The 21,260-nt window shown below is 37.9% G+C and overlaps 1 protein-coding gene across 6 annotated transcripts in view; it reads right to left on the minus strand.

Moving 5' to 3' along the window:
• The window catches only part of LOC116921315 (protein single-minded), a 46,139-nt gene extending 29,570 nt beyond the window's left edge, over positions 1-16,569 (minus strand). For 2 of the 6 annotated variants that reach the window (XR_006645374.1, XR_006645373.1), the window contains exons 1-3: positions 15,742-16,569; positions 7,864-8,048; positions 1,043-1,098 (exon numbers count right to left, since the gene is read on the minus strand). Coding sequence is in view for 4 of the 6 variants with exons in the window: in XM_045172202.1 (XP_045028137.1) it covers positions 1,043-1,098; positions 7,864-8,048; positions 15,742-15,767 (267 nt within the window). In the remaining 2 variants the exon portion in view is untranslated. Of the gene's footprint in view, positions 1-1,042; positions 1,099-7,863; positions 8,049-8,240; positions 8,971-15,741 lie in introns of those variants that run through there. The other 4 variants (XM_045172202.1, XM_045172203.1, XM_045172205.1 and 1 more) reach the window with 4 other exon arrangements.
• Between the last annotated feature and the right edge of the window lie 4,691 nt (positions 16,570-21,260).

The following is a 21,260-nucleotide window of genomic DNA, read 5'->3' on the forward strand; positions in this document are numbered from 1 at the left end:
TGGCGCATTTGCATATTGATGATGACGCTCTGTGTTGCGCAGCTGCGATCGAATCACACGCTACACTATAGAAAATAACAATAATGAGCATCTCCTTCAATCTCTATTCTATTCTCTTCTCTTCGTTCTCGCTAACCAACCGAGCGCTGCACAAGCAACTGGGTACCATTCACGATGAACTGACAATTTCAGATTTTTCTTTTTCTTTTTTCTTTCCCAAAAAAGAAATATTCATAATAATAATAATAATAATAATAAAACGAAAAAGAAAAAGAAAAAAAAGATCCGGTTTGAACGGGCCAGCCTCCAGAAATGAATTAAGAGACGGTCGATCACGCCGTTGCCCATATAGTTCCCCCCCCCCCTCTTCCTTCGAGAGGAGTCAACCCTTTTTTGTTTTTTTACTCTACAGCACATCCTCTCATCCACCGCCCATCCATCACGGCTTCAATCACGATCACGCAAACCAATCTCTCTTTTCATTTTCGTTTTTGTTTCTTTTTTCAAAAATTTTTTACGTTTTTAAAACAAAATTCGAACCAAGCCCCACACCTTTTGTTTTTATTTATTACCTCATGGCGGCGCTGCTACTTTAACCCAAGTTTCAAACTGATTTAGACCAATTGCCATTACACACACACACACACACACACTTTGCATTTGGTGATATCTTTTTGGGGTGTGACCGACTCTTGGCCGGCTGTTGGCAGTTACTCTCCCGTGAAGTAGCTAAACAACAAACACCACCAGAGCCAGCACCTCTTCAAAGAGATAACCCTCCCCCCTTGTTCAGTGTAGGAGCGATGTCGGACGCGTCGGGATCCCGCTAGGCGCATAAGAAGGGCGTTTGTATTTCAAATTTTCTTTGGTTTTAAAAAAAAACCTTTCGTTTCGTTTTTTTTAAATCTGGAAGGCATGTGAAACTTCTTTGAAGGGAGAGGAGAAGAAAGAAAAAAGAAAAAAAAAAAGGCGGCCGGCGCAAAATAAATGACTGTAATTAATCTAATTCGGACCGGAATGAGATGAATGGTGGGTCACTCACCTTGGAGAAGCCGATGCTGGGCGTGGGCATTTGGCCGAGGTCGTGTCGTTTGAAAACTAAAACAGCCAAGACAAAATAGGCAGAAACGGAAAGAGAAACGAAACAAAACAAAAACGAATTAATATAAAGCAAAAAAAACCAAAAAAAATAAGAACAGCAAAAACAAATGAAAACGGAACAAGGTGCACACACACACACACAGAAAACCAGACGAGAAGTTGGGAAACCTATACAAACACGGCCTTATAAACTGTTTGTATATATCGAACTCGTAATATGCGTTACACGCATCACCCACCAGAACAAAATACAGGATTTACATTTCGTTTTTGTTTGTTTTTTTGGGTTGGTTTTCGTGGCTAATGACTCATTAGTAACAAGGATTTCGATACAAGATACTGGCGCAGTCGTTACTTTGGAAAGTGGATGGCCTAATCGCAATCAGCTGTCATCGATAAGATATGCCAGCCATCAAACGAGATGGCCAATGAGGCAATTTTCAACAACAAAAAAAAAGAACTCCCAAAAGAAAAAAAACAAGTGAAACACACAGACACACAAAAGGGCGGGGTAGGAGCAGTAGATGCTTCGGCAATGACAAACCCCAACGTATTAACATTCAGCAACCAAAATGACTCTCATCAATCCTAATCCACTTTGGTGATTTATCTCATTTCATTTCTCTCTCTCTGTTTTTCTTCTTCTTCTTCTTTTTTTTAAAATGTTCTTTCTTTCGCTATACCAGCGCTGGATGATCAAACATCCCCCTCTGACTGCTCAACATTTTTCCAAATGCATCAACAGGTTATTTATCTCATTCGATATGATTGGGACAAGGAAATCAAATATATATTTCTAAAAAATAATACCTTCTGGAAACAACAAAGAGAGAAAGGCAGAGGAGGAAAGAAAAAAAAAACAAAACTCGTTCCTTCTTGTTGCTTCCTCTCTAAAAAAATGATTTCTTTTTTTTTTTCTTCAAATGAACAACATTTCTCTACGTCTTTTTCGTTTGCATATACCGCCAGTACGGGAGAAGAAACCAATTTCTTTCGGGCTTCGGTCGAATATATTCAAGTGCCGTTCAAATCAAGCCCAATGACGCTGTACTCTAAGCCAATCATTTCTTTGGCGTTGGTCTTTCCAGTTGGCGTTTACACGTAACGTCGCTGTTTGTTTGTCTGTCTGTCTGTTTCAAACAGAAGAGTAGATATTTGAAAAGAAAAATGCAAGCAGTCACACATGTCCGACCTTTTCAAACGATTCAAACGGCACAACGCATCGGTTAACGTAAGATTGTGTGCGTTATGCCGACTGATTTCTAACGTATATGTCTGTGTGTAAAAGCGAAAGAAGAAAAAGAAAAAAAGAAAAAATGGCGAGACAACCGGTTCTTATGACCATCACCGTCCTTTTCGGAACAGAACAAATAGATTTGAAAAAAAAAAATGAAACGGCAAGAGGAGGGTGTCGGAATAAATTAACTTTTGAAGCCGTAACGAAAAATGGAAGAAGAAAAATCAAATTATCGATCCTTACGTGACGCCGTGGAAAACCGAACTGCCCATTTCAAACACGGCAATACGCAACACACACACACACAGAAAAGTATACTAATAATCATCATAATAAACGGGGAAAATCAAAGAGGAGAGGAGGAGTTGCATCGATATATGGAATTCAATTAGCGGCAGAGTTGCAGAGAGAGAGAGAAAGAGGCGATCATGTTTTACGATCTACAAAGTGTGTCTTATACGTCTGTGTGTGTGTTTCTCGCGCGCACACACACACAGACGCAGACTCTGAATTTCTTCCGTCCGGTCATTGGTTTCTCCGCACGCAAAACCGATCGATACCGGAGCGCGCGAAATAATTCAAATTCTTTCCAGTTTTTTTTTCCCCTCTAAAAATTAAAAATGAAAATCATCATAATAACATAATAACTAGAAAAAAAAAGAAAGAAAAGAATCAGCTGTATAATAGACACGGTATAAATAAACAGACGAAAAAGAAGAGAAAATCCCCCTTTTTCCTGTGTGTGTGTCTGTGTGTGTGTGTCTGTGAGATGAGAAGAAAAATGAAGAACAATGGATCGTAAAATAAATAAGTTGAAAGAAGAGAAAGAGCAGAAAAACGACGAGCAACGAAGAAATTCGACTAGCAAGAAAAGAGAGAGAGAAGTAAGGGCCCTAAATTTTAAAAAAAAAAAAAAAAAAGAAAGAAACGAACAAGATATTGCGCGCACATATCCGTCACGAATAAGTGCATCCGTATGCTCAAAATTTTGTTTTTTTTTTTTTCGGGTTACGGACCGACAGATTCATTGGCGTTGTGAAACAAGAATCCGCCGCCTTGCTGAGCGAACCTAATCCGCCAACCAGATTAGCTTCTCTTCCACAACATCGACCGTGTGTTTAGGCACGATACAACACCTCCCACCTTCCCGTTTCTTTTTAATTTTTTTCTATTTTTTTTTTGCCTCTGCGCGTTCCATTTTTTTTTTCCTATCCGACATCGAACAAAATTTCAGTTATTGATCTACACTAGAAAAATAAAAAAAATAAAATAAATAAATAAAAAGAAAAAAATTGGAAAACAAACAACTATAGGGTTCCTTTTATCTAGAACAATTTCGGAATATTATTACATCCTTCATAACAATAGTTTAATAAATCATTCATTTTAGAAAAAAATTACAAAAAAATCAAAAAAATAAAATGATGGCCTTCAATTTCAAAGAAAAAGAAAAAATGATTTCAAAAATAATAAATAGCCGCGTAACTTATTCAGAAGAGTTCTCTTTCAAGCCTTAAAAACGATCACGGATCCATCTTCATCCATCAGATGAAAGCAGCGGGTTCCGGGACCCGAATAAGAAAAAAAAAAAAAAAAGAGGGGGGGCTACTTCAGAAGGATTCATTTCATTTATTTCTCATCCGAGTCGAGTCGAAAAAAATATATATATTAAAATAAAAACGCAGTTTTACGTCGTGTAAAACTGTACCCATGCACTCGAATCCTCTTTAACCTTTCCACACACACACACACACAAAATTTCTGGTTAATTCAACAAGTGGCACTTATCGCAGCCGAAGAATGATGGGCTCATAAGAAATAAGAAATTTAAAAATAAAAAAAAAAAAACCATTGATTTATCGAGCCACCAAAAATTCAGATGGGAGGAAGCCTCTTCTGCTGGACGTTTTTTATTTTTTTCACGGGGATTGCTGTTGCTGGCGTGTAACAGTGAAACAGTTCCTACTCCTCCTACTCCTTCCCTTTGCGTCCCTATTTCTAAAAAAGAGACGAACCAAAGCTCATTGCTACTCTTTTGCATGCGCTCTGCTATTAGCGTTAAAATTTGTATTTTTTAAAACATTTCCTACGAGAATTCAGAAGAGGAGAAAATGATTCATTGGATTCTTGATTCGGTTGGTGCTAATCATTCTCTGCCCTCATGTCGGGTAAAAAGGGGGAGGCACTTGCGTCTCTGACTTATGCGCACACGTCGCATACATTAAGAGAGGAAGACGGCAAGAAAACGCAAGAGCAGCTTCTTTCCTACCCCCGAGATCCCTTCACATTCCTCCTAATGCCTTCAAGTGGAAATGATTTGATCGATAGAGACGTCACTGCCCATTTTTTTCTTTCTTTCTTTCTTTATTCCAAAATTCCCTTCCATCTTTACTCGCCACCAGCTTTTCTTTTCATTTCCAAACCATTTCAAATCGAACTTTTTTTTTTTTTTGCGCATTTGACCCCCCTTCCCTCTTTTCATATCGAGAGCATTTGAATAATCAATTCCATCATCGTGTTTCTTTACCGGTTGACTAGTTTTCTTTCTTTTTTTTCCCCAAAATAATAATAATAATAAATAAATAAACTGCCCTTTATTATTGAAATGTTTAAATTTCAGCGTTTAATCTCTGGCGGTGGGTGCGTGCGCTCGGCCGACCATGGCATAAATATATAAACACGAAGTCAAACTCTGTGTCGCCATTGTTTGTTCGTTTTTTCTCTTTTTCTTTTTCAGATTGTGGCGATGCAAGCACCGGAGACACAGCGACAGAGAGAGACAAGCGTGGGATCTTGTCATCTCGAACAAAATAGATACAAAACGCGGACGCGTCGAGTGAAAGGCAACAGGAAAAAAACCAAAAATAAAAAATGAAGAAGAAGGGACCCCCCCATGGAATATTGATTCGCCATTGATACGCCGCCGCTATTGCCCGTTGCCGCCATCAAACCTCCCCTTCTCTCTTTTATATTTAGAAATAAATAAATAAAGAAAAAAAAAATACATATGTACAAATCAAATATTATTTTTTAAACAAATAAATGATTTTTTTCTTTTCTTTTCTTTTCCCTCTTCATCTTTCACATCTTCTTTTCTCTTTACTCGTCCGGTACGCAAAAGAGGCTCGGCGGGGAGAAATGAAGGCGAACCCAAAAAGAAAAGAAGAAGAAGAAGAAGGGACTTTGTGATTGTATTGCCGCACGACCACCCACACAACACCCGTTATCTCGACGTACACAACAAAACAATGGGACTCTCTCTTTTTTTTTTTTTTTCATTCCTTATTTAATAAAAAAAAAATAATCCCTTCCCACCCTACGTGTGTCTATTGAATTCATCGATTGCCAAATTTTTTTTTTTTCCGCTCTTGTACGCGGACCGTGATGATGATGACACTTCAATAACAAGGACAACCCCTATGGACCAAACAAAACAACACAACAACAAAAAAATCTTCAAACCATTAGCGATTCATTTGATATATCCCCCGACAATAAAAAGGTGCCTCGGATGGTGACCTATTAAATAGCGAAACAACACGAAGCGAGAAGAAAAAGAGACAAACCAACAACTGACAGAAGAAGAAAAAAAAAATAAATAAAAAGAATTTCAAGAATTTTGTTACACACAACAACAACAACAAAAAAAATAGTATTATAATAATAATAATACTATCAAGTCAAAGAAAGAAAGAAAAAAAAAACGATAATCCTGGGCTTAATTTCATTTTAACGAGCTCTCTCTCAGTTGCTGCTCTTGACTCCGACTAGCGTATATACATAAGCTGCGTGGTGTGCTGCTTGATGATGATGCGCTTCATTATAATTCTTTTTTTTTTTTGCTTCCCTTCCTTCATCCCCCTCCAAAAAAAAAAAAAAAACCAAAAGCGAAAAAGGGAATAAAAACTGGCCTTTGCGCTGGCCCTGGCAACTTAGTCATCCTTCAAGATGAATCAAATCCATCCAGTCATTCTTAAAAAATAGAAAATAAAAAATGTTTTGATAATAATAGTGATTTAATATCTACCCAAAGGGTGACGTGGGCAGAATTCACTCGACCGTTTAGATATCCATTTTTTTTTTTTTTTTTATTATTTTGCCCGTCTAAAGAGAAACGGGACGTCTACGACTTTTAGGTGGACAAACGACAACGATACACCCCATTTTATTTTTTCATTTTTTGCCTTTCAAAAAACAACAAACTGTGGCCTCCTGTAAAGGGACTGGGCCGTCCCAAATCGACTGGCCCAGTATCGGCTTTCAATCGGGCCGCTCCAAAAATAAAAAGGAAAAACTGCCCTTTTTTGAAAGATTTTCAATTAACCAATGCCACTCGTTCAACGTTCCTAAATTGGCTGATCTCATTCCGAGATTGACTGGCTTAATGACTTTGTGGTGAGAATGTGAGTAGGCGCTGAAATATTCCCCCCCCCCCTCTTTTTGTTGTTGTTGCCTTGTGCACGCACACGGAGAACGCCGGCAAACACACATCATCTCGCGACGCTCACAATGGACCGGAGATGGAGGAGGGTATAAAGAATGAAAGAAAGAAAGAAAAGCAAAAATATAAAATAAAAACAAAAAAAAAGGTGAAGAAAAGCGAAACTTTTTTCTCGGTTGTGTCCCACTTCTCAGTATTATAACCAACTGCCTTCTCCTTCTCTTATTTTGCTCCCCTATAAAAAATAAGAGTTCTCACGCTGCAGCCGTAACCCTTTCATTCGGAGGGAGGAGAGAGGAAAGAAAAAGAAGAAGAACAGCAACAAAAAACACAGTTCTGTGGGCAGGAACATCAAGAACTGTCGAATTTAAGAAATAGGCGACAAGTTTGTTGTTGTTTTTCTTTTTTTCTTTTCTCTTTCTTTCTTGATCGACCGGATGTAACTCTTCTTCAATTTTCTTCGAACGATTTTGAATACAAAAATTATATGTAACAAGAAAACGCGTTCAAAAAGCACCTGGCTCTGTACAAGCACATTCCAGCCCTCAAGGTAGAAGGTACTTCTTTCTTTTTTTAAGCCCCGTCTTTCTTTTTCAACGTCTAGCTTTTTTCTTTATTATTTTTTTTTTTATTATTATTCTTTCATTCTCTTTGTTAAATGTATTCCATCATCGAGCTTAAAGGGAGGTCGGCGCACTCGCTCTACGGGATACTTGAAGCTTAAAGACAATCAACACCGGGCGTTTGTCTGTGCGTGCGTGTGGCTCCTTTTCTCCTCTTAATTGATGAAGTGGCCCCCCAACTGAAATGCCACAGCAATGCTACTCAAAAGAGGAAAAGATGGGATAGGAAAAAAAAGCCACCCTGGCTTGTTAGAAAAGCAGAGAGGAGTAAAATGGGGGCTGTCGCAGGCAGTGTGCAGCCAGATTCATCATTCCTTTAGCTGGGCACGATGACAAAAGAGCAGTGGCTGGTGCCACTCGAATTAAAGTGGGGTTACGACCCCTTCCTGACAGACTCTCTGCTGATGACACTCGGGTGACATAAAACTCTATTGATAATGTAAAAACTCGTGGGCTCTCACCTTGCTGGAAGTAGTTAGCCTTCCTGACGTAGACACATACTAAGGCCATCAGCTGTAGCTGAGAGAGACGTTGACGTGTTGAGGCCGGCAAGGGAAGCAGGTCACGCAGGTGGCCTATCTCTGTGTTGATCAGGTCACGCCGCAGCTTGCTGGCCCCCTTGGTCGACTTGCTGGCATCAAAGCTGCTAGATGAAAAAGAAAAAAAGAGTTAAGGGTTCGTCCACACTCCAATTCAGGACACATAATATGATGAGGAAAGCTATTAATGGTAATTTATAATAAAAAAAAGTCACTAATGATTGGGTGATTTCAACAGACGAATGGGATACGAGCCTTCTAAGGTGGTGGGCCGATCAGCCCATCCAGTTTTTTGTTACCTCTCGAATCGTTGACGGAAACCATTTCAACGGGAGAGCAAATAAATCAATAGCACACGTGGAGATCACAACACAGATTAGTTCGGTCATAACGCCAAAAGTCTCATGCTCAAAGGGGAAAAACGAAGAGAACGATCCAGTTATGCGATAAAAGTCCCATGTGCTTACAAGTTTCAGAGCAGACGAACCACAGTGATCATTTTCTTTGTTTTTCTTTTGTTTTCTTTCGTTTTTAAGCGCGCGCAGTTCAGCAACAATAAATCAACAAAGGTTCCCCGGGTAAAATTGCCGATTTTTTTTTTCTCGTTCTTTCTCTTTTAGTGTTGGTACAGGAAGGGGGAGGCCACGGAGCCGTGTCATCAAATCCGAAAGTTCACTTATTCATCAGTTGCAAGCCTTTGCCAACAGACGACGATACGATACGTCGTAAAGCATTTCCCTCTTTTCCTAATTTTCGTTCTTTTCCTCTTATTTATTTATTTTTTATTATTATGATTGTCATTATAATCAACAAGAATCAGGGAGACAAACGTAATAAAGAGAGAAAGAAACCTCAAAACATTTTCCCGAGTACCGGCGTCAGTCTCTTCCATTGAATCTTCTTTTTGTGTGTGTGTGTGTGTACAGTACGTGGCAAGTTTTTTGGGGGTAATACCTTGACTTGTGGATTTTACGAGCCCATTCCATCAAAAACAAAACAAACAAAAAATAAAAAGTAAAATAAAGTGAAAAAACAAAACAAAAAAAAGAATGGAGGGACATTGCAGCACTCTAGTGACGTTTTCTTTCATTTCGGGAAAACAATAATAAAATAGTATGATGATCCTTTTTGGTCAGAGGTGGTGGTCGTAAAATTTAAAAAAAACGAAAAGAAAAAAAAAAGTTGATGACTCGAGCCATTTGGAATTGAAATGGTTTTTCCTTTTTTTTAGTTTTGAAAGAAGAACTAGGAATAAGCCATTAGATCGTTTTTCCCTCGCATACCTATTCTATTCTTTTCTTGAAAAAAAAAAGAAAGACGACAGAAAAGAAAAAAAAAAGATGACGGTGATGATGATGGGAAATAAGACAGAGGGGGGAAATGCCACCAACCAGTAGCTAAAATGGTTATCGAATCGTAATCTTTTTCACTATGCACAGCAGTTAGACTAAAGCTATATAAGCTGGAGAGCCAGTAGCAGTTCAGCATTCCCCTACGTCTTCAAAAAGACACTACACCCAGCCACAACAAGAGCTGAAATTTAGACAGATATATTTATATATAAATATATATATATTTCAAAGGAAGAAATGCCCTTTTGTCGGCACGATCGATCTCATTCCGGACATTCTACTTTATGTACATATATATATATTCTTATCATCACCCTTTACATATATACAACAGTATATTATAATTCCCCTTTGCCGAGTTTCTCAACGATATAAGTGTGCACGTCAGGTACACGCACACACACACATGTAATATACAAATGTGTGCAATCATTTGAAAGGAACCCGTTTCTTCTTACTTCCTCTTCAGCAAGCGATTATATCTTTTTCTTCAAAACAATTGTAATCGCAAAAAAAAAAATAACAAGAGTCGAGGTCATTTTCCGCCTGCCATAACAACAGAAACAATAACAATCGTCTTCCATTTTGTTTTTGTTTTTCATATTTATGAAATTCGAGTTTTGCAGGTGTTTGATATAAGCTAGCCACTGACATCGGATGAACCAGGACGATTACACGTTCTCGCCTTTCACCAAAAAACAAAAACGTAATATAGCCAGTACTACGGAACGTGTATATTATATATAAAAATAAAAAAATGGTGCGACAAGTCCTTAATAATAACCACCACCACCACCTTTATATAGAAGAAGAAGAACAGGAAGAGAAGATAACAACTTAACATCTTTCTCTATCTCTCTCTCTCTCTCTCTCGCTGGTGGTTATATTGTAGAGCAATTCAGCCCTGAAGCATTCACTTATTTTTCTGTCGGGGTTGCTCTGGGCCACAAGGTCCCTTTTTGTTTTTTTGGTTTTTTTCTGGCGTCTAGCGTCGCCGGAAGTGGACCACAAAATGTTACTTAAGTTTTGTTTTTTATTCGTATCCCCCTTCTCTTTTAAAGGTGACCGGTATAAAGGGAAACAAAAAATTGGGAACCGTTTAAATGAAATATCCAAAGTATTGTGTTGTTGTGTCCCTCTCATGTGTATAGACCCTACTGTTGCTAGTTTGCCATTTCTCTTGCCCGAAACGATATAGCTTATTTGGCTCCCGTGAAATACGAACGTAAATCACGCGCAACATTTTGTTGTTTTCATTTGAAAACGATGGCGACGTTTGCGCAATTTAAAAAAAAAAAAAAAAAGTCCAAACTGCCTTTGTATTAAGTCTCTCGTTCTTTTTCTTTTCAGTTGATTAATAACGGCTGAAAATGTGTGTGTGTGTGTGTGTCCCGAAGAATTGCCTATAGCTAATTACGGACAGGTATGGGGCGCGACTCTCGTTAAGACTCCTTCAATTATATCTTGATGACTAGAGCTAATTATCACATTATGATTAGTTAGTCGTATTTTTTTCAGTGTCTTTGACGAACAAAAAAGGAATCAACGGACATTACTTTCGTCGTATCCTCCTTGTTCTTTTCTTTTCCTATACAAGTTTTTTTTTAAAGCGGGTCAGAGAGTCCAGCTGCACATTAAAATATAAAAAAAAAACACACACAACACACAAAAAAAAACTAGATGTAATAACTAATAATAACTTGCGGTCGCATTCAACTTGTATTCCAGTCCTAATCAAAGCGCAAGAATCTCGTGCAACGTCTGTTAACATCAACGTCTAACTGTCAACGTCCTTGCCCAGTTGTTGACTGGACCGTGATGACTCGTATCGGCCTCGTTTTACTTTCGCATTGGTGTTGCAAACAAAAGAAGTTGTAACAAGACGACGAGTTCATTTTTTTCCCCTTCTTTCTCTGATTGCGCTTTCCAATTTGTGATGTAGTAGTACTACTCTATACACACACACACACCGAAACCCGGTGAAGAAAAAAAAAAGAAAGAAAACCAGTTGCAGCACCGGAGCACAACAACAACAACGAAGAGTCAAACAAAAGATTTTCTTGATTCTTTTTCACCTGTCGAGAAGAAAAAAAGAATAAAAAAAAACACAGGCGGGCATATGCATAAAATACTTGTCTTGGCTGTCTTAACTGTCTCTTTTGCCATAGAGCCGATATGATGGGAACCGTGAAGAGATGCGGAAGCAAACGCTCAAGCCGTTCGAACTAGTTTGTGCAAACCTGTGCAATCCTGTACGGGCATGTCTGCGTCTACTACACGCCGTGTTCAAACAAACAAAAGGCGACCCGACGATGGCGAACGGTTGATGGGAAAAACCCCAGAAAGCGAGTGAAATTAGTCAAATTTGTGAAGTAAAACGCGTCAACTCTTAGACGCTAAAAGACCGAAAAAAAAAAAAAAGAAGGAAGAAATGATGAAACAAAAACAAAAAACTAGAAACTGCTGATGGATTCATTGAAAGCCTGACATAATGCCACATAATATGAGTGAAATAAATAATCACGCAGCTAAACACGTTGATAACGCGCTGGGTCTCTTTGTATATACATATAAAATGTCCCGCACGATTGAAATATTAAACTTCTTTTTATGTTCGCCATTAAAAAAAAAAAAAAACGAGAGAGCTCAAATATATATATATTTTTTATCAAACAAAAAAAAAGGGGGGGGGGATGAATATTAATAAAACATGTCACTATATGCTTCTACGATTCAAAAGTAAGTCGTTAAATTTTTTTTTTTGTTTTGCTTCTTTTTTTCCGAATAAAAAAAAATGATCATTTTGACGTCGGTTGTTTTTATTATAACAGACAGATTAAATGTAATTTCATTTTTTTTTTTTTTTCGTTAATAGTGATCACTCTGGTCTGTTAACACTTCCGGAATGCTATGCATCTCGGCATAGTATACCAGCAACCAAGACGCTTGGGAGAACTGGATAAACATTTCAGGAATTTTCTTTTCCTTTTTTTCCCTTTTTTTTTTTTTTTCTACCCAAAAAAAAAAACAACGGGAAAATGACAAAAACGAAAAACCGAAAAACAGTGCAGACACACAACCGCTACACGGCAACACAATCGCGTATCATGAAAACAAGAAAGAAAAGAATAAATTATCCACAAAAAAAAAAAAATGTTGGAAAAAAAAGCGAACAAGGAATCGTAAAAATTACAAGACGAAAGTAAAAAGACGTCGCGCCAGTTCGTACTAACCAAATGAATCGGCTCATTATTCTTAATGATAGGAATTAGACGATTCTTTTTTTTCTTCTTCTTCTTCTTCTTCTTCTTAAAATAATTACTTTCCATGAGAGAGAGAGAGAAAAAAGAGCCTATATACACTCCTACTGGCATATAGAGTTGTCGGCGTCGCGGCGCAGTTCCTCTTCATTTACCGACTGTGAATGAAAACGCGCGCGCCCGGCCATCTCCGTTGTCTTGCCTGTCTGTCATGGAGAGAGCGTGTGTGAATTTCACACGACCCTCCCCCCTTCCCGCTCTTCTCCGTACACACACAGCTACGTCTGTGTGTGTGTGTGTGTGTGTGTAGACTATACACAAGACAAACCCACTGCCTATGCACAAGCATATATATGTGTGTGCAACAAGTTCTTTTTTCGGAGCGGGGAGGAAGATGTGAAAGACAATCGAGCCTTCTCTCTTGATAACCAAATGAATAGCACGCAAGTTCTTTGGCAACTTTCACGCTGAGCAACTCATACCTTTCCCTCATTAAACGGGGGGGAGGTTGCATAACATCCAGTTTCAGGTAAACAAAAAAAAAAAAAAAGTTAAACCTCCTTGTGCTACTCGCATAATTCAGGGAATTGCAAAAATTGAATGTTTTTTTTTTTTTGAAAATGTAATTCTTTTTTGTGTGTGTGTGTGTGTGAAGTAAATGGGGCCCATTTATATAAGAAAGATCCTTGAGACAAGTGAAAAGGGAAAACAATTGAAATTGGGAGGCTCTTTAGAGGGGGCGAAATGAATGTGGGACCAGCGCATTCCGAACAATCAAACGTCCGTGCATAATTCGATAAACTTGTAAAAATGACCTATTCCTCAAACGTATACGTGCATATACAGCTAGAGAGCTTTCAGCTTTACGCCGTCTCACATAAATACATTAAAGAGTTTCCGTGGAAATGGCCCATTAAAACGCCTATTCCACCTTTCGCTTGTTTTCCTTTTGTTGCCTTTCTTTCTTATTTATGTGAATGACGACATTGAACGGAAATTGCCCCAGTTGTTCTCACTGGACAACAACACGCACTCTCAAAACCCCACCACTAACGGCTCTATTTAGCAAATAAATGTCACTGAAAATGCATCATTTCCATGTCTCACTGTAGTTCTCTTTCAAACAAAAAGTGCAAATTCAACTCGTTCATTTCTATTTGAAAAGCTTTCTCTGTTGTCCTTTATTATTCATAAACCAATCATTGCCTAATTCGTCTGACACGTCAATATATAGGGACCGTAGCACGTGACGTGACATTCTAATTGACCGAGACACCTCTCGAACATTAAAAAAAAAGGGGGATTTCAATCCACTTGATTAGGAATTCAAAGCCTGTAACATAAAAAAACAAGGAGAGACTCATCTAAGTTCGTGATTAATCTACACGACCTAAATGTCAACTCAACTCGTCTTAATCTGACGATCGCATTTGAATTTCAACGTTACACAGGTGGACACGCTAATTGCCGTGCATTTATTGACCTGCTATACACATTCGAATTAACGTTTCACTAATCGAATTCGAATGACCACTTTGAGTAGTCTGCTAGTAGCAATGGAAGACACACACACACACACACATTTTTAATTTTTTATCTCTCTCTTTAAATCCTATATAATAGCCGCCACAAACGTTACATACATAATCTTCTAGATAGATTTAAAGCCAAAGCGATGATGGCATTTGCGCTGTTTGGAGTGTGTGTGTGTGTACTCGTAAATTATCATCATCATCATCGTGATGGCGATGTGTGTAGAAGTCGCCCGCAGCGCGATGCGGCTTTTTCTTCTTCTTTTTTCTTATACAGTTGTGTAGATGAAGAGCTGGCGTCCGGGTCATTCATTCAAATTACCATCAACTCTTTTTCTTTCTTTTTTTGGTGTTGGGGGGGTTGTGTTTCTCTGTAAAAGTTCCTCTTTTTTTTTTTTGTTGTGTTCGTCCGTGTTCTCCCGGCGTCGCTCTCTATCCAACTCATTGCGCATATGATCGTTAAAGTAAAAAAAAAAAAAAACTAAATGCGACCACCATTTCCCCTCGTTCATCCTCCTGCAGTTCATTCATGTCGACCTTGCCTTCTCCATGTCCCGAACATTCTTACCATTCGGCCTCGTTCATCCTCCTTATTACAGTCTTTTATATTTCGTCTACTTTTCCTTCGTTTTTTTTTTTTTGCCTTCAATAATTCCCTCACGCTCTTTTTTGTTCCCTCTTTGCTTCAACGAATAAATCTGGAAAAACGATTGCAGCCGGATGACGTCCATTCGGCCTCGATATATAACCTGTACGACTCTATCATCGCATCGCATTAAATGTCTTTCTTCCTAAAGACACAATCAAGAATTGAAAAGGCGAGCAGTCCAGAAATTCTTTCTATCCTATTTTTTTTTTTTGCTCCCTCTTCATCGTTACGTTCGTCTATACGCTGCGTGTGTGTGTGTGTGTGTAAATATATGCGAAAACCTGGAGTGCTGATGGGCGGGCGCTGCTTTTTTTTTTTTGCAGCCACACGTGTATATGTATATCTGATATACACACACAACGTCTATAAGAAACGGGCAGCAATGGGAGAGAGGCGACGCAACCCGGATCTACACTCTCCTCTTATAAATACACGCTGCAATATAACGTATAGAGCGAAATGAAGCACACACACACACAAAAAAAAGCCACTCACGCGAATACACAAAAAGAGATCGTCTCTTTTTTTTTTTTTGGGGGTATTCATTTGTCGTTTGTTATTTTTGCTTTTTGGGTGGATTATGTTAGCTTAGGTTAGTGTGTATGCACGTATATGTCGAAAAAAACAAAAAAAACAGGTGGATATAATGTTTGACGCTATCATTGTGCTATTTGGAAGGATACATTTTTGAGCAACCAAACCCTATAAATAAACAAAATTTGGGATTTATTTGTTCGAGTCAAGTGTTTGCTTGTAATCTATAATAACGCCCATCGGTACGTTGTGTCCGTCGGCGGACAAGAAAAACAAAAAAAAGGTAAATAAGAGGGACACGTGAATGTCTTGATTCACGACATTTTTCGAAGGCATATAAACTTTGGTGCCGGAGTCAATATCTAAATTAACGCGCGCGCTTATCTTTAGTTTCATAAAAACAAAAAGGAGGGGTCTATTTATTTATTAAATTTTTTTTTTTTTAAGGAATTAAAATTGATAACGTGACTGACCTGCACATTTGAATGATATCCTGCATCGGTAATAGAAACAAACTTCCGCAGCTGAATCCCTTTCTCCGTGTCGTCCGTTTTATTAAAAATTTTTTTTTTTCTTCTTCTTCGCTTTTGTTTCTTCTCTTATTATTATTTCTTTTCTTTTTTTTCTTATTTATTATAGTCTTTTTGTAGTTTGGTCTTTCTCTCAATTTTCTTCTTCTTTTTTTTTTTATTTTATTGAGACGACAGTCACAACAACAACAACAAAAAAGAAGAAGGGGGGCCCGGTCGCCGGCGTCGATCGTCGTCGTAGCCTCGGGATTTTTTTTTCTTTTTTTCGATTACGACCCCAACACACACAAAAAAAAAAAAAGAAAAAAAGGGAAGAATCAAATAGATTGCGATTTACAGTCTTTGTGGTACTGGCACGGCACTGAGTGAAACTCGGTAGTCAACGACACAAACTACCGGCGCAGGTAACAAAAATAGTCTGCAACCAAATAGAAGAATAACACGTGATTCTTTTAAAAATTATTATTCACCAGGGTTCAACTTTATTTCCCCCTGGCCAAGATCCGCGTTTGAAAACAAAACAAACAAACAAAATCGCGTGAAATCAAATCGGTGCACGGTCTTTTGTAATTCGCCAATAGACAAACACGAGAGGGAACGAGTTAGACACTTGGGGTAACAAAACTTTGGAAAAAAAAAAAGAAAAAAAAATATGTAGTTCACGGTACGACGGGGTTGGGGGAGGTTCCGTCTCGGACGGAGCAGCCCGGTCGACTGGAGAGTTCCCGACTCAGGTAAGAGCCACTTAACAGTTACCTCTCTCTCACTGTTCTACCAGCTAACGTATGGAGTATACATAGAAAAGAGGGAGATGGAGGAAGAAGGCGAACAAGAAGAAGAAGAAGAAGGAACGTGTATAGACAGAGAGAGAGAGAGACTCTTGTGTGGGTTTGAGCTTCTACAGCCATTTCTTACTCATTTTTTGGGGTGTTAATATTCTCTTCGTTGTTGCTACACCTGTGAGGGTGGCCACCTAGCGGCAGCTTTCTCGTTTTCGAAAAAAATATTTTCTCTTTTTGATTCGGCGCCCGTTCCCAATCTACACAGACAGCACACACACAGTATCCTAATAATAATAACAGTAATAACACTACTAGGTCGTTTTGATCTTTGATCCGATGAACTCTTTAGGATGTATAAATAAAGAGCATTATATTCCGCTGCGCGATATACGTAGCTTATATAACCTATAGGCTGCGCTAAAAGCTCAGTCGAATTCGGAAGCCATCCATTAAACGACTGCCCCTATTTTCTAAAACGGCCATTAAAAAACACACACACGAAAATACAAAAATGAAATGAAGCGAATTTTTTTTTTATGCTAAAATTTTGATGAGAATTTTTTTTACTTTTCTCGTTTGCAACTTGTTAAATAATTCCCCCCCCCCCGTCCTCATATAGTTTTAATTTTGGAATCCCTATTTAAGGAATGTCGTAGGGCGACCTGTTGACTACCGTGGAATGACGACCGTGTTTTGTTTTTTTTTCCTTTTTAATCCTCTTCTTTCCTTTCTTTCCATTTTAATTGGTACGATAAGTGCATGTTTGACTCGTTCGGCACTCAGGCACCCCCCTCTTTACAACTTATATTAACGAAATAAATGGAGGGGGGGAATAAATAAATACAAGAAAAGCCCATATAATGCAAAGACGTTGACCTGTTGCTGCATGGCCCGTCAAACTAGAAACATTTCACATTATGAAATGAATATACTGTATTATACACATTTCATCATTCAGTTAATATACGAGAGAATATAATATACATACCATGGGAAAGTGATGGTATATAGACGTATATATCTGTATCACTATAACCAGAATGGAACGATGACAGGGAAAACTAGTTCTCATTTATCGCTTCAACCGCGTCTCGTCTACATCGTATAATTGAACAGTTTCTCATCAACTTCATCAACATTCGCTTTCAATCAACAAGTTTTAATTGAATGCATCGTATACTTTTCTCTTTTCTTTTCTTTTTCCTATTCAATAACACAACATTCCCAACATTTGAATTCGATATAGCCAAAGCAAGAAAGAAATAGCTTCACCATTGGCGCTTTAAAAGGATCGATGCAAATCGTTGTTGTCCCAAACTGGACGCGATAGATAATGTCGCCTGCAGCTATTTACTATTTCAAAAGATAATCAGTACCGTACGGCATGTTTATAGTTCGGCAGCGCAAAATGTGTGTGTAACCTACTGAGTTGCGTATATATATGGCCAATAGATATTCAAATGAAGAAAAAGATGGAACTTGAAGAGCGGCTATGTGATAATCATTGCCCGGACGGGATAATGTGATATATCAGGTAATCACAGGTTCTGGTAGTCAGCATCAACACAGTCAATTTATTTTATTTTTTGTTTTTTTGTACAAAAAAGAATTAGATTTAAAAATGCTTTTTAAGAAAACCTGTAATATGTCTTCTGTTGTTGAACGCCTCCAGCTGGAAATTCGAAACCCTATATTAAATCTCTACACACTATGTGTGTAATGCTTGGCGTGTCCATGCACGTCCACGTGAGTATATATACCTGTGCTGAGTAACAGCTCTTTTTCCCATATCCACCCGCTATATAGATGATTATCATTATTCGTATATACACACATATACTATACTGTATATGGCTTTGATGGAAGTGGAATCAAGAAAAGAAGAAGAAAGAAATTTAATCAAAATGTAGACCAAGATGAGGGTAGTATATTGTTATACAAGTACACAGTCGACCCTTTCTTCGTTTTTTTTTTTTCTTTTCATGTTCCCTCTATAGTCGGTGTGGTTATAGAACGTAATCGTTAGTCCCAAGGATAATATTATTTTTTTTTCTTTAGTTTCCCCATTGATGATTAATTTCCGATTGATAAGATCTTTTTCTCTTGGTTGAGACGTTTTGGGGGTTTATAGAGAAAGAAAGAGAGAGAGACGACCAGAGAATTGAAGGTGCCTGATGGACTATTCAAATGTCTAAAAGATTTTTCTTTTTTCATTTTCGTTCTTTTCCCCCCTTAAAATAAATACATTGAAGGAGAAAAAGCCACTGAAGCTACCGTTTTCCCTTCCATTATGGCTCTTATCTTCCCTCTTCTTTCCGTCTTTATTCACTTTTTATATTCTTCAACTCGGATTTTTTATTCAAGAAGAAAATAGAGAGACGAAAAGTCCCACAGACAGCATAACACTCGGTTGCCGGATGGCCGACTATATAGACACTACACTGCTGCTGTATATAGCACTCAGATGTCTGAACAAACGAAACACTCCCAGATGCTTTTACGCCATATATATCTATACTGAGTGAACGCGTTAAAGAAAAACAAAACAAAAAAATGACAGAAAGGGGCCTCTCTTTTTTTTCCGCATTTCAAATCAGATATATCCCGATTTCTCCGCTCAATGTAATGCTATAAAACAAAAATAGGAGGTGCCCTTTGACCCTATATATAGCTATATATAGAGTATATACATATATAGCCTACTAAATGTCAAATAATCAAGACATGTGTATAGTGTTTCATTTCGCTGCTTGATATAATAAAGAAGAAAATGACTAATCCCATTGTCTTTTCTTCAGGTTGTTTGTTAGAAAAAGTTTGAACCGGACGTTTTAACAACACTATATTTCCATTAACTCTTGAATTTCAGAGTAAAAAATAAAAATAAATAGGAGGGGGTTTTTAGGCCTGTAGACTACACGATGTATTATACTATAAAAATGATTTATGTTTAATTGATGCGATATATACGTATATATATATATAAGTGAATTTGTTATATACGTATATACGTCTCTCTGTTTGTTTATTTATTTATTGTATATTTTTGTTGACACATTGCTCTCATCGCATCTATTTTTATTGTGGCCATTTCTTTGCTGTTGTTCAACGAAGTGGAGACGCCGGACGGATGGATGCGGACGGACGCGGATTGCGAGAATAAAGAAGAAGTATAGTTTAAAAGGGGGATAGGCTCCATTGAATATTTCCTTCCAAATTCTTCTGAAAATCTTTTTTATTTTTTTATCCCTGTATATATTTTTTTTATTTACACTTCCTTTTGCATTTTATGTTTATCGAAATATATGTACCGGTATTCATTTTAAAGCCATAGCTGTGTTACTTGTAGCTAGAGTTTGAAAAATAAAAAAGAGTGTAGTCCGGCTTATGTATACAAGAGACCGTTAGGCAACACAGCTGCACTGCTCACAATCAAAATGGTATATATCCAAGAAACTGATTATAATATAAAATCCAAGTCACTCTTTTTCCATCTTCCGTGTGTACCTTGCTGTGTATATATAACCCCGCTTTTTTTTTTTTCAAACTATACGAGTCCGAGATCAAATAAATCAAGCATTGAAGCGCAATCAAGTGGTCAGCAGAAAACGTCATGACGAACAGGTAAAAAGGCGACAGCAGGCGCATCATCATCTTTCAATTTTTACGAAGCTATTATATGCTTCCCACATTTTCAAGATGCTGTTATGTACCTTTTGATTAATGGAAATGTTCAAATTACCGGGAAATTTAAAATTGTTGCGCGCTATCTGATACATAAAAACTTCGATCCGGTCGAATTGGTTGAAACGACTTGGTTTTTTTTTTATTATTATTATTGTTATACTGATCTTATTATGGTGATCAATTGATCTTTCTTATTCAATGCCCAGTTCTTTTCTATGACTCCCTGATGGGCGTGCTTTTGACAGTTGGAAATAAAGGGCCGTTGTTCTTCCTCCCTTGTTTTCGCTCTTTCGCTTTTACCCGATGTTCTTGCAGCGCAGCATCAATACGTTTCTTTGAATAATGGCTACAGGTAACGTTGACGCCATTCTATCAAATTTCAACGGTTTATTTCTTTTCAAATGTTTGCAAGATTTCAATTGATGACAATTTCCTTCCTCAAATTTCAACGTTCAGAAAAAAACAAAAAAAAAAACAATAGAGAGTTTGTCCTGTCTAGACTTTATTCATGTTTCGAATACATTGATCCGGCTGGCCGTATGGGCGAGGTCGTCCTACCGATTGTGTGTGCGCGGGGGCGGACCAAAAATCTTCTCCGTGTTGCTGGTCAGCCAACATCCGGGAGCAACTGGCTGTTCCTTTTATTTTTGCTCTGCTTGATCAAAAATACGAAAAATGGATAACCCAAAAGACCTTCACACGTCATCGTCCACCAGCAACCAAAATGGCTGACTCGGCATTCAAAAGTTCCTATATCTATGTGAAAAAATCTGAAAATCTATAGGCTACGCAGCACCTTTTCGGGTTTTTTTTTTTTTTACCGCCATTAATGTACAACTATAAGATTGTACATCAAAGGCCTAATACTTACTAACACACCTGCTACCCTGATTCATTAAATGAAAAAAAAAGAGAGTCATGGACGAAAGAAGAAAAAAAAAAAAAACGGGGAATCGTATACATGAAATAATCAAGCGCTGAAATCATTTAGTT

This window comes from Daphnia magna, linkage group LG4, assembly GCF_020631705.1.
Source record: "Daphnia magna isolate NIES linkage group LG4, ASM2063170v1.1, whole genome shotgun sequence".
Lineage (NCBI taxonomy): Eukaryota > Metazoa > Arthropoda > Branchiopoda > Diplostraca > Daphniidae > Daphnia > Daphnia magna.